Here is a 13273-nt window from a genome sequence, read left to right as displayed (position 1 = left end):
AAGGCATCAAATAAATGATCATATGATTAAAAAAAGAAAGGATTGCCCGCTGTTTGTTGTAAGTCCCTATTTCTGTAATGCCCCGGTAGCCAGAGAAGCAGCTGTCCCATCGCTGACATTCTCCCTGCCAGGCATTCCAGCTCTCTGAGGTAATGGGCTACAGCACACGGGATTGGCTTTAATCCTTCATCGTATCCTTCCGCATGCATAGAGCCAGGGGAACGCCCCCAGGAAAAGAAATTAAATGCACAGCGAGAGAGATGATTTGAAATATTCCAGAGAACTCATTTTGTGCTCAAGCAGCACAATACCCCAGGTCACATGAAAGGTGTCTGCAAAGCTGGCTGCTGCAGGTCTATTTGGCTGCAATATTGTTCCCCTCCCAGTCCGACTCTTTTCCCAGTGGAATGATCTCCAGAGCAAGGGCTTTGAGACAGGAAGTGAGGCGTGTTTTCACTATGAGTGATCGGAGAAGAAGGCGGGGGAGCGGACATAGCAGCTGTTTCATGCAAGGGGAGCATAATAAGTCAATTTCCCAGGAATTTAGATGAGGTGGCTTCAGGGGAAGAACTCTCCGCACTGCTGGTGAGGTCCCGCAGCTAAAGATGTGGGAAGGGAGACGCTGTGTCCTTGCATCGCTGCAGCAGGTAATGGGAAAGCCGCGGGCACTGCTGGAAATAACATGTTTTTTCCCCTCTTTGTTTTGTTTGCCCAGGTTACACAGTGTCAGGTATTTCCTATTAAGATAAATAAGAGCAGCCTGGAGAGGTGAGGTCAGTTCGGGACCTCTTCGCTCCGGGTAGCAGAGGAAGTTTGTGATGTGGTGCACGTTTTGCCTTTACTCTTGCAGTTAGTCCCAAGAGTAAGTAATTCCAGCGATTGATTGGTAAAAGTGTACCGAGGCGAGGGGAGTGATTTTTGCTTTTAGGCTTCGCCCCATAATTTATAAAATAAGTTTCTACATTTAAATACTTGAAATAGCGGGAGCCTCATTTCTCCTCCCTGCGTTGCAGTTTTACGTTGCATACTGTCATTCGTGCAAGCTATGATGAAATGCTTGACAAAGTTAAATGAAAGCTAATTATCGGAGAGGCTTTAGGAGTAATTCAAATCCTTGGTAATTCTGTTTGGTTCCTGGCCGGATTGAACTAAATTCTTGTCTAAAACTATATGTGTAGCATGCATGCATGGATGGATGTATATAATTTAGCAAGTGAAATTCCTTTTTTGGCTGCTGTATGAAAATTGTAGGCCTGCCAAATAAAGACTTATAATTTCAACGGAGAGTTGATTGGATTTACAAGCATTGGCACTTTAGCACAGTTTTCTTTTTGCAAAAAAAGCCCCACAACAGTGTAGATACACACATTTGAAATAATGCCTGAGACAAATATGACAGCATATGGTAGTGCAAAATGACAGCTGGTAAATGAAAACAATACTGCACTATTTGCAAGAATTGTGCTTGGCCAGCAATAAGTTATTGAATTACTTCTGAACATAATTCCTCAAATGTTATTTGTTCAATACAATTGTATTGTAAAATATGTCAGGGGCTATGTTTGATTTAGTGAATGATATGGATTGCTAATTAAATAAGTGTAACTATTTGATTTCACTATAGCTTTCCTAAGAATCATTTTAAAAAGTGAGGTAAGCATGCCTTATAAGTAAGGAAAATTTACCAAAAAATATAGTTTAGATAAAGAGAAAATTAGTCATCACTAGAGAAACAGCAGAGAATACAATATGACCTTAAAAATGGACCTGGCATGTCTTGAAAATTCCTTCCCTTTTAATGGACCACCAAGTCTTATTTAAAATTTCCCTCGTATGCATAAATCTAGTTTTGTCAAAGAAATAACTAAAGCAATGAGAATCTGGGCAATCTGACACTCTGACAAATGAATTGTAATAAGTCACTCTAAGGCTAGTGAGTTGTACTTGTTTGGGTGTTTTTTTTTTTTTTTTTTAAGACTCCTTAGTGGTTCTTAACCTTTACTGCAGCCTGCACCCCTTTGGTTCTCAAAGTACGTTCTCACACCTTTTATCAAAAATCGTTGAAGTTCTAGGTCTAGGTCTTTAAACCTAGATATATTTTCTGTTTGTATAGTACAGTAATTGTTTAAAAATAGGTTTGATGAAACAAAGTAGTTCTACTTACGTGCCTATGCTTAATTAGTGTTTTCGATGATTTATCTTCTAAAAAAATCTGGCATTCTTGCACCTCCAGAAAGGGCATCTCGCACCCACAAAGGGTGTGTGCACCCCAGGTTAGGAACCACTGCCTTAGAGCTAAAAAGTCATTCATGTTTAATTATACCCCTTTTAAAACTGTTAAAACAGATTTAAAGTTCTGACGAAAAGCTCCATAATTGGGTTTTTGCCTTTGGAACCAGAGGGATCAGAGAAAAGAGCATAATCTGATGTAGGATCTGTTCAATACCAAGGCACAGGAAAGCGAGCTTGGTCAGTGATCCACAAGTTTCACTTCCAGGAATAAATCCACTGCGGGATTCTGCCCTCAGTATGCAGGAAACTCTGCAAGGTTCAGTCTGTGGAACCTTCCCTGCATGCTATTGTTATGTAGTAGGACTATGTGGATCAATGTGCAGAGCAAACTGGAAAACCTGGAAACCCCACGTCACCCTAGGCTCTGCAGGGAAATCTAATTCCATCCATTATATTCCAGTACTACCTAGAATTTTGTTAGGTATTGCATATGCATACAGGGAGACAGGCTGGATGAGAGACTATCTTAATTACTGCACAGACTTCTGTGGAAATTTGCCAGGAGCTGGGGAAGTATGTTGTATAGAATGGTACAACCTATTCCAAATCATCAGAAGCGTGACCATGCAAAAAAGGACATGGAGGGTTTCCTGATGTGGAGAGTTAAGTAGGTCACTGAGGTGCTGCTTCCCTGCACTCTCTGTGTCATGGGGTCAGTCATCTGTCCCTTCTTGCCTACCTTTATTCCCCTCCATGGGTGCCTAACAAAAGGGAACATGGAGCTCTGTATGAGTTTATGAATTTTCCTTGATTGGGTCAGAATGATCCATAATAAAATACTCAAATTAGATATATATTATCTTTATTTATACATTTTAAGGGGCTAAAAGAGAGGTGCATTAGGAGTCTGCTTCCCCCATCAAAACTGATCTGTGTTCTGGAAATAGTGTATTTGATTTAACAAATTGTAAGGGGAGTCTTCTCAGAAATCAAAGTCCATAAATTTTAAAAAATATAATACTAACACATGCTAGTTTGAAGAAATGTTATTTGGAAGACTTTGGAAACCAGGAGTTGATGTTTGATTCTTTCCTAACCATAGAAGAGAGAGAAATCAACTGTAATATTTTGCAGGCAAAACAATGTACATGATTTGACAAACTTGTATGTTATGTTTTTGTCCACAATAAATATTTGCTGCCCGGCTACACCACCACTGACAAATAAGACTTGATGGTAAATACTGACAGGTCCTTAACCACTGTGCTAGAGCAGACGTTTAGTAACTGCTATTATTGTTAATGTTGCAGAACATGTTGCCTGCAGCAGTCTGGGGTTTCATTGATGATTGGGTTAATTATCAAATTCCATAGTGTAGTAACTAGTGCCTTCAAGGCTACGTTCTGGTAACACTGAAGTTATTGCTAACTTCCTGGTAATACTCAGTAATACGATGGATCCAGTAGTTATAATGCCTGTTCTCTTTTCTTTATTCAGGTCTGTTTGTAACCACTGATATCCATTAGTGGTAAACGCAGCCCAAGGAGGTCCAGGCCTCTTCAATCTGGCTCTTTCAGGAGTCCAGATGTTTGCCTGGCCTGTTTGGTCAGGCCACTCTAGACCTGATGATGCAGTAAGCTAGGCATATATTTTGATAGAGTTAATATTCTCCCGGTTCATAGACACACATTCCATTTGTTTCCTTTATCTATAATTCACTCTCACTCTGTTCTGCTTTTCTAGGTTTTAAACACTGCTGGAGTAACATAACTTTTTATAAATTCCCTATTTAATAGCCCCAATAATATTTCCTCCCTAACTTTTTAAAAATAAAACCCTTTCAGTTAAGGTGGATGTGAATTTGCATTTAAAAAAACTCCCCCCTCCCCAACCCTTCATTAAAAAGGACATTTGCAGGTTTGCTTATATAAAAGCTGACCATCCCCTTCCTGAAGTTTCAAGTGATGAAACAAAGCTACTGGGAAACTAGAGGGGACCAAAAAAATAAAAAAGCTAGATGTGTGGCATCCATGATTCCACCTGAGCACCTGATGACATCATTGTTGTGACCTAGACGCCAGAAATATTACCCCCAGCAAAACCAAACATAATAGAAAAAATAAACTGCACAGGAGGAATCTGCCCCATGTGTCCCGCTAACAATGCACAAGGTTAAAGGGGAGTTCAGCTGGAGGCCTAACTAAAGTGAGCACTGTCCCTTTAAATGCACCCCTCCCTCGCCTTCCCCTGGCTGGGGGTGGCCTCTCCAGATTAACCAGTCCCTGACAGTCAAGAAGCTCCCGTGCGTGACAGCCTGAATACCTTGCCCCCAGCTGCCCAAATACCTTGCCCCCAGCTGCCCGGTGCTCACAGTCTGGGCGGGGGAGCCTCCCTTTGACAGCCTGGGTTCTGAGCCCCTTCAGCCCTCCCTGGCAGTGGACTTGCTCCCTCCCTCCCTCCCTTCCTCTGGACAGGTCTGCTCTGTGTCAGCTATGAGCTCATCCAGAGGGTCTTCAGAGCCTGACACCAAGCAGGTTCTAGTCACCAACCTAGTGGGGCTAGTTCTAACAGAGGTGGGATGAAACCAAACAAATCTCTTAAAGTCCAGGCTCAGGTAATCAGTGTGTCCGTGCTGTGTGCGTGTTGTTTACCTTGGGCTGGTAGTTTCAAGATTAATGTTTGGTTTCCTCCTCCCCAGGAATGTGATTAGATGTCAGCAATTTACTATGTGAAGCCTGCCTTTGTGTAGCAATTTCCATCAGAATGGATCTCAAAACACTTTATAAACCTTACTAATTACCCAAACTACTTATATCTATGAAACATAGTAATCACTGCATAGAGAATAATAGTCTTTTTAGAAAATGGTGATACCTTCACTTCCATTATGCAGGCACATTTTCTAAACAGTCAATAATAGTAATAATGTGCAATTTATTATAGGGAGTGGTCTGTGAGAAAGTACTGGAAAGAGGGTCGTAAGTTTCCAGACTTATTTATGGAGGGTTTTCTGCGCTTAGGAGGTAGCATGAAAATTGTTTGTGGGAGACATGGAGCAATGGATGGTGTCAAGGAAATTGTTAGGGTTTATAGGTTTCCTGGAAGAAGTCTCTCTTTGAGGAGATTTAGAAAAGAATTGCTTCAACCATCACTGAAAGGTAGTCCCCTCTGGTGAGGTGGAGGGGAGGACTCTATGGCAAGTACTAGCAACCTGAAGCACAGTGCGGATGTTTAGGACAGGAAATAAAGAATATTGTAGCTAACGAACTTCAGGGGGAAATGAGAGTTGGAATATAATGAACTGAATGGGAATCTGGCTAGTATTCCCTCACCCCAGCTCTAAACTAAAAACCCACCACCACATGACACGCCAAACTGTGGCATCTCTAATGACCCTGTGTTTTGGTTCTGCATTTTGTCCAAGACGGAGCCTCCAATAGCATGGTGCTCCTAGGACAATACTGGAGCACAGATTTAGTCCTGAGTTGGAGAAAACAGTGCCACCTATTGACTCTCCCTCCCAAATATTTGAGACACCTACGTTTTTCCTAAAGGTGTCTCATCCAAGTATTGATCCAGTTTATGAAATACCTAGCAGTTTTAGAGCCGTTTTTGTCTTTAAAGCATGTCAGCCGCATTTGGTCAAAATTCATTACACTATTTGGCAGATGACTAAGACAGAGCCATCAAGAAGTTGTGACTTACCAAAGGTCATTCCAAGAGTCTGTGGCAAACCAGGAATCTTCATTCTTGTTTCACTGTTGTAGAGCACGGTCCACTCTCTATAGTGGAGGAGAAAAATGTTGACCATGTAGATTTAGGAAACGTAAGTCTGTGTGGATTTCCCATGGCTCCAATTCCCCTTTCAAATAAATCACTTCTGGACTCTCTCCCTTCTCCTTGTTAGAGCTGCTGTAGAAACTCCCTCCAGTTAGAGCTTGGTGGAGGACCTGCTCTTCTTTAATGGCTACTGCTGCTGCCGCTGGTTGATTGGCAGGATACTTCAGGGCTCCTTATTGCTTGGGAGAAGACTGCTACTTCCCTTCATTTTCCGGTGTGGTGATACCTTTTCATCACTGGCCGTGGGGAAAGATGCCATTACCTTTTGGGCTCAAATTGAAACGAACTCGACGTTACACAGTGTCCAGCAAGAGCTGCTTGGTGGCCCGCATCCAGCTGCTCAACAATGAATATGTGGAGTTCACTCTTTCTGTGGAGAGCACCGGCCAGGAAAGCCTGGAGGCTGTGGCTCAGAGACTTGAACTGCGGGAGGTAAGCAAATTGGCAACTTCTCTAGCCATCACTTTAAAGGGGTTACCCACTACAGTGATTCCCGACTATTTTAGATCCGTGGTTTTTAATCTTTTTTTTCTTTGTGGATCCCTAAAAAATTTTGAATGGTGGTGTGGACCCCTTTGGAAATCTTAGACATGGTCTAAGTGGACCCCTGTTAAGAACCGTTGAGAACAGTTCTATGGTAATGACAACCTTTCTTGGACCCCCTTAGACATAGTCTGTGGACCCCCAAGGGTCCATTGACCCCAGATTGAAACCACTGTTTTAGACAGCTATGATACTTTACCAAATTCTCTCCTGTACCAGCCACCCCAGCATGTTCCTTCTATTGTGAATGCTCTGATCCACAGTGCAACTTGGATGGCTTCAAAACCCAGTCTCACAATTTATGTTGTAGGGTTAGAGAATAGGATGTGGACAGCAGCAGTGCACCATGTTTCAGCCCACAAGCCTAAAGTGCCAGCCAAAAGGACAATGGTTGGCACTTCTTATACAGTGCTGAGAATATTGTCATTACTTGTCTTAAATTCTGACCATTCCTGCCTGAATAGATCATAACAGAGGGATACAGAAAGTAGTGGGCGATTTGGAGGCAGGTGTTAATTTAGAGTCTTTTTTTTTTTTTCCCTTTTAATCAGTTGTGTTTGTAGAGCTTACATGAAAGAAGTGGCTCTTTAAGAAAGAGGTATTTGAATGAGTGGGGTCTCAGGGCACTGGTGCTGGGCAAAAAAGCACCAGTACTCCTGGGTGATGCGTGAACCACCAGCTGGGGGATGCTCGCCCCTGTCCCTGCCAGGCCACATCTCTTCCACCTAACCCGCCTGCCATAGCCCCCCCACACCACCACCACACCACACCCCTGCAGCCACCGGCCCAGTCCCGCAGCTAGTCCCCCAGCCACAAAGGAATGCAGGGGCATACTGCCCCAGCCCTGGGGCGCGGGAGGGAGGGCGGCATGCAACCCCAGCCTCCCCAGCTTCTGAGCGCGGGAGGTGTGACCCCAGCCCTTGGGGCGGGCGGCCATTCACCCCACCGTCCCCAGCTCCAGAGTGCAGGAAGGCAGGTGGAGTGGAGCACTGTGGGGTTGGAGCCAGAGGACTGGAGCCACACGCAGGGAGAGTCACAGCAGCGGGCAGGGTTGTTTGGAGAGGCAGGGCCTGGCTGTTTGGAGAGGCAGTGTCTCTCCTAGCCTATGCGACCAGCCTCCCATGCCAGCGCGAATACATGTACTGTGGACTGGGCACGTGCAAATACACGCATGGTGTATATATAAGCTAGGTCTGGGGTTTTCAAACTTCATTGCCCCGTGATCCCCTTCTGACAACAAAAATTACTACAGGTAATACCCAGGAGGAGGACCGAGACCTGAGCCTGACATCCTGGGCCGGGGGTCCAAAGCCTCAGCCCCACTGCCCCAGGTGGGGGGCCAATGCCAAAGCCCAAGAGCTTCAGCCCCAGGTGCGGGGCCTGTCACCTGAGCCCTGCCACCCTGGCTTTGACCCTGGCCCTGGGCAGTGGGGCTTAGGCTTCAGCCGTGGTCCCCAGCAAGTCTAATGCCAGCCTTGGCAACCCCATTAAAATGGGGTTGTGACCCACAGTTTGAGAACTGCTGAGCTAGATGGCCCATTAAATGCATAGTTGGCCAGGTGCAGATGCTTGACTTCCACTAAAAGACAGAGTATTTGCAGACACAAATTAGTTTTGAAAAGGAGGTTAAACATTTTGGAGAACTCTCCAGTAACTCAGATTTACCTCTGTCCCACACAAATCTGATGATGTTCCCTCTTTTTTATGTTTTGATTTATTTACACCTGAAGTGCTGAATTGTGAAACTGGTCTTATAGAATCCTTAGCTAAGTAAAACCTTTGTTCACACAGATCCCTTTTTAAAGGGAGACATTTATTATTATTGTAACTCCATTAGCTTCAATCTAGTGGTACAAGAGATGAATTTGACCCCAAGGGCTGGATGCTGTTGACACAATTTGGAAATTGGCACATATCCCAGTCTTGCTGTAACCACTGTATTGTGTATTTTGTACTGCACTAATCTGGCTTTTTGTTCAGGAAAAAACCAAAATATAAACTAGAAAATGTACAAGACTGAAATGGGCATATGTTGTACCGTAGTACTAGAAAAGAGATGCCTCTAAATACTGCCTTGTATCAGAGACAAAATCCCCGACTGCGGAACACAACAAAAATAGAAGAGCAAGCTGAAACGGATATAGGATTACTCTGTTTAGTTAATTGATAACTTGTTGATTTTTCCAAAATATTGTATTTCCAATTTTAAGCAGCTTCAGTAACTATTGAGCAAACTAATTTAGGGCTCAGTCCTGCAGACGGTTACTGTTGCGAACAGCATTAATTAGTTTAGGACTGCTCATGGTATTAAGCATTATACAGTAGCAAATGTTTGCAGAAATGGCCTCGTATTCTGTTTTTAAAAATGTTTTGATAAACATAAGTCAGTGGATTTGTACTGGGGTTTGCTTATCAGCACTTGCTTACTTTGGGATCCATTAACTTCCATCTGCCTTCTTGTAGTTTGCCATCAGTTGTCTTTTTAAACCTTATAGTTCAAAATTTAATATACCACATACTTTTCTGCAGCTGTTACTAATTCATTGTCTTGTGTTCTCACCATGCTATGTTGTGCCTGAGGGGGGAAAAATATGACAAAAGTAGTTATTTTGGGGATAGTGCCAGTCTGTACTGTAGCAGGCTGTGTATGTGTTAGTGGAGTTTGGAGACCTCTGAAAATAGAGTAAATTGACAATCAGAGCCGATTTACAGTAGCAGGTAGAGATCTTATATCTGGTTTGCAACTACATTCCCCCTCCCTTAGTGGTTCACTCTCCCCCACCCTCACTCACTTTCATTGGGCTGGGGCAGGAGGTGGTAAGGGCTCTAATTGGGGGTGCAGGCGCTGGGGTGGGGCCAAAAATGAGGGGTTCAAGGTGTGGGAGAGGGCTCCAGGCTGGGTCAGGGAGTTGGGGTGCAGGAGTGGGTGTGGGCTCTGGCTGGGGGTGTGGGCTCTGGGTTGGGGCTGGGGATGAGGGGTTTGGGATGCAGGAGGGGGTGCAGGCTCTGGGGTGGGGGATGAGGGGTTCAGGGTGTGAGAGGGGGCTCTGGTCTGGGGTAGGCGGGTTGTGGTGTGGGGGGGTGAGGGCTCTGGCTGGGGGTGCAGACTCTGGGGTGGGCCCAGGGATGAGAGGTTTGGGGTGCAGGAGGGGGCTCCAGGTTTGCAGGAGCCTCAGGGCTGGGGCAGGGGGTTGGGGCTCATGGTTGGGGCATGGGCTTACCTCGGGTGGCTCCCGGTTAGTGGTGCAGCGGGGATAAGGCAGACTCCCTGCCTGTCCTGGCACCGTGCTGTACCTCGGAAGTGGCCAGCAGGTCTTGCTCCTAGGTGGTGTGTCGGGGAGGGGAGAGGCTCTGTGTGCTGCTCTTGCCGTAGGCAGAAAAAACTATGGTTTCCAGTTGACGCTATAGGGGGAACTGAGGGAGGCAGAATGAGATGACCAGAATTAGAATTTGGCTAGAGCACTAAGAATCAAGCTCCGTTTTTCCTGTGGTCTCTTAAGAGACCATCAAGTGATTGAGACCTCGGGTTTATATTTCATGTACAAGGCCAACAAGACCTTGCCTTTTAGCACCATTAATTTTCTACTGACGGAGAAGGTACAGTAGATCACGACCTACTGTATCATCAGAACTGTGTCTCTGTCTCCCATGCAAATACTGACCAAACCCAGCTGCTTAGCTTGTGAAGTCCCATTGCCTCAAAGCAAGGTGGCATGCATGTAGGCGATAGAGGCAACCTTTTCCCACCTAAAATTTTGGTTTCCATATTAGTATTCTCTAGACCTATTTTATTAGTTTCTTTAATTTTACTGTGCCTTTTTTTTGTCAGCAGTTCCACAATTATACAAGAGCCCTGCTATTTCTTTCTATAATGCAGAAAGTAATTAGCTGGAAAATAGTTAAGTGGAAATTCTACAGTTCTTTTTATCTAGGTTTGATTTTCTGCCCAGGAGTTAAATGACGAATAAGTTGCTATAATAAACAAACTTCACTACAGTGTTAAACTCAGAAGCTTGACATATTTTAAGAATTATGTCATGTCACTTTTTTTAGGATTGTGTAATGTCTTGTGCTACTATTAACAGACTTTTAGCAATGAGTAAAAAATGATTCTATTTTAATCAGCACCAGTATTCCAGAGTGCACTACCTCTACTGAGAATTCATAGGGCCAAATGCTACCCTTGAAGCCAAAAGAAGGCTTGCATGTGACTCAGAAGACAGGATTTGGCAGAGTGTTTTATTTGGCTTTAATCTGTTTATAATGGGCCTTCAAGTGTACACTTTTTTGGGGGCAGGGAGAGGTTATTTAAATGAACACAATTATACTCTATCATATTTAAGAGTAGACACATTTCGTTATTTGTGGTCATAACAACTTAGATCTGTTTTTATGCAACAACATAAGTGGCCTGCTTTTTGAAGAAACTGAGTGGAAACTTCAGGCAGTCAGCACCTCCGAAAAACCAAGATACTTATTCAATATAGATTTAGATGCTTATTTTGGTCTGACAGGTTTGAAAATTTTGGCATATTTAGCCCAAATCTCAAGGTCCTCCCATCCCCCTTTAAATAACAATCCATTTTCTTTTTCATGGTTTAGATTAAGTCTACAGATCAAACCCAGTCAAATGGTTTTCTGGGCATTGTCACGTATCTCCACAAGGTCAATTTTCATAAATGTTCATATGATTCGGGGAAATAGGACACAGGCAGAGACACACACATTTTGACAGTAGGCTGCATTGGTTCAGTAGTGGTCACCAAAATACTGTTAGGTTTCAATGTCCAGCTTTAAACATTGCACTGATCCTAAAGATTAGTGGTAGCCCCTAGCTGTTACTATAATTGCTAGGCCAGCTAAATGCATTAGTACCTGGGCAGATGGACTGGACCAGTAGTAAGAATAGGCTTATATACACAAGCTTATCACAGCAGCAGGTGGGATCTGACAGCGCTTGGCCTATACCTCAACTTTAATTGAGGTATGAGTCTACATTATTGTAACTGTATTCCTGTAGTTCATCTACCTTACATTGTTTTAATGTAATTTTACATAAAAGGATGCTAAGGTAGCAAATTCTAGCAGTCAGAAGTTAGGAAATGCCATAATTAAGGTTGTCATGTAACTTTATTTCAGCTCCTTGTGTGTGCGCACGTTATAGTGTATATGGTCAGTGAGCTTGTCTATGCAAACAATTAGATGATGGCAAGCTGGGCTGCGGCTCTGCCCCACGCTGGGCTGCGGCACACTACCTGTAATTTATGTACCTTGCTGATGCGAGTCTCAGTCAAAGCCTATGCGCATCTGCAGGGGTGCACACAGACATTTAGTCCGCTCTAGGCTAATGCGGGGCACTTCCATATCCCCACTTCCTACGGTCTAGCTGTTTGTGTAGACAAGCTCTTTAATAACATGATCAGCTACAATTTTTTTCACAGGATCCATGCCTCATTCAGTGTACAATGGACATTGGTGGGCTTATTCAATGGGTACCTGTTCAATACTTCTTTATCCTCTTCATTCAGTGTGTGGCTTTGTCCCTGTGTGTTCTTTGCAGCATGTGGATGGCATGCAATACTGAATCCCAAATTATCTTCCTGAGGTTTTTCTAGGGTGCTTTCATCATAGTACCTTAGGTCCAAACCCCTAAAGGGACTGAGGCATTATGATTCTGAGCATCACAGCCCCTGACTTTTAGATCCCTAGAAAATCACAGTATATTACTGCAATCTGGAAAGCCTGAACTAGACACCTAGGTGCCCTGTACAATAAATGGGGAGAGATTGGTACCTCGTACTGCGATCCACAAAGCCAGCATACTAGGCAGGGAGCCGACTAAGCTAGCCAATGGGAGATGCTGACCGCAGGGATGTGTGCAAACCGCAATCCAGTCACAGAGATAAGCTCTTAAATGTAGGCTGCAGTGAGGTGTCTATCTCTGCTAGTGATCCAAGAACCAGGGAAGATAGGTGTTCCTAAATTGCATGAGGAGCCAGGAACAAAACAGCTGGGGGAGGAGGACTTTCTTGGTAAGGTTTAGCCTAGTCAGTGGATAGTGTACTCGCCAAAGATGTGGGAGATCCTGGATTCAACTCCTCTTCCCCCCTCCCCCCCTTTTGAGGGGGAGAAGGGATTTAAACAGGGATCAGCCACTTCTCAGGTGAGTGCCCTAACTCAGTGGCTCTCAACCAGGGTATGTGTATCCCTGGGGGTACTAAGAGGTCTTCCGGGGGTACATCAACTCATCTAGATATTTGCCTAGTTTTACAACAGGCTATGTAAAAGCACTAACAAAATTAATGCAAACTAAAATTTCCTAGACAATGATTTGCTTATATTGCTCTGTATACTATACACTGAAATGTAAGTACAATATTTATATTATAATTATATGGTAAAAATGAGAGAATAAGTGAGGTGAAACTAGGGGGTACACAAGACAATTCAGACTCTTGAAAGGGGTACAGTAGTCTGGAAAGGTTGAGAGCCACTGCCCTATCTATTAGGCTATAGAGCTATTTAACTCTTCACTTGCCCAATTAATATTTAGTTATTCAATTAGTTAACTAACAACTTCAATAGGAGAGACTGAGACACCCATACAAGAATATCCTAAAGTCCAGTGGCTAGAGCAATCACCTGAGAGGCAACAGAT

The 13273-nt window shown here is 43.9% G+C and overlaps 1 protein-coding gene across 1 annotated transcript in view; it reads left to right on the top strand.

Moving 5' to 3' along the window:
- The first annotated feature begins 330 nt into the window (after positions 1–330).
- PTPN21 (protein tyrosine phosphatase non-receptor type 21) overlaps positions 331–13273 on the top strand; it is a 52588-nt gene continuing 39645 nt past the window's right edge. The window contains exons 1-2 of the mRNA XM_084631735.1: positions 331–647; positions 6140–6504. Coding sequence (XP_084487861.1) covers positions 6325–6504 — 180 coding nt within the window. The 5' untranslated portion in view covers positions 331–647; positions 6140–6324. The remainder of the gene's footprint in view (positions 648–6139; positions 6505–13273) is intronic.

Source organism: Lepidochelys olivacea (genome assembly GCF_965140295.1).
Source record: "Lepidochelys olivacea isolate rLepOli2 genome assembly, chromosome: 6".
In the NCBI taxonomy this organism is placed as follows: Eukaryota; Metazoa; Chordata; order Testudines; family Cheloniidae; genus Lepidochelys; species Lepidochelys olivacea.
This window is presented reverse-complemented; position numbering and strand designations above follow the sequence as displayed.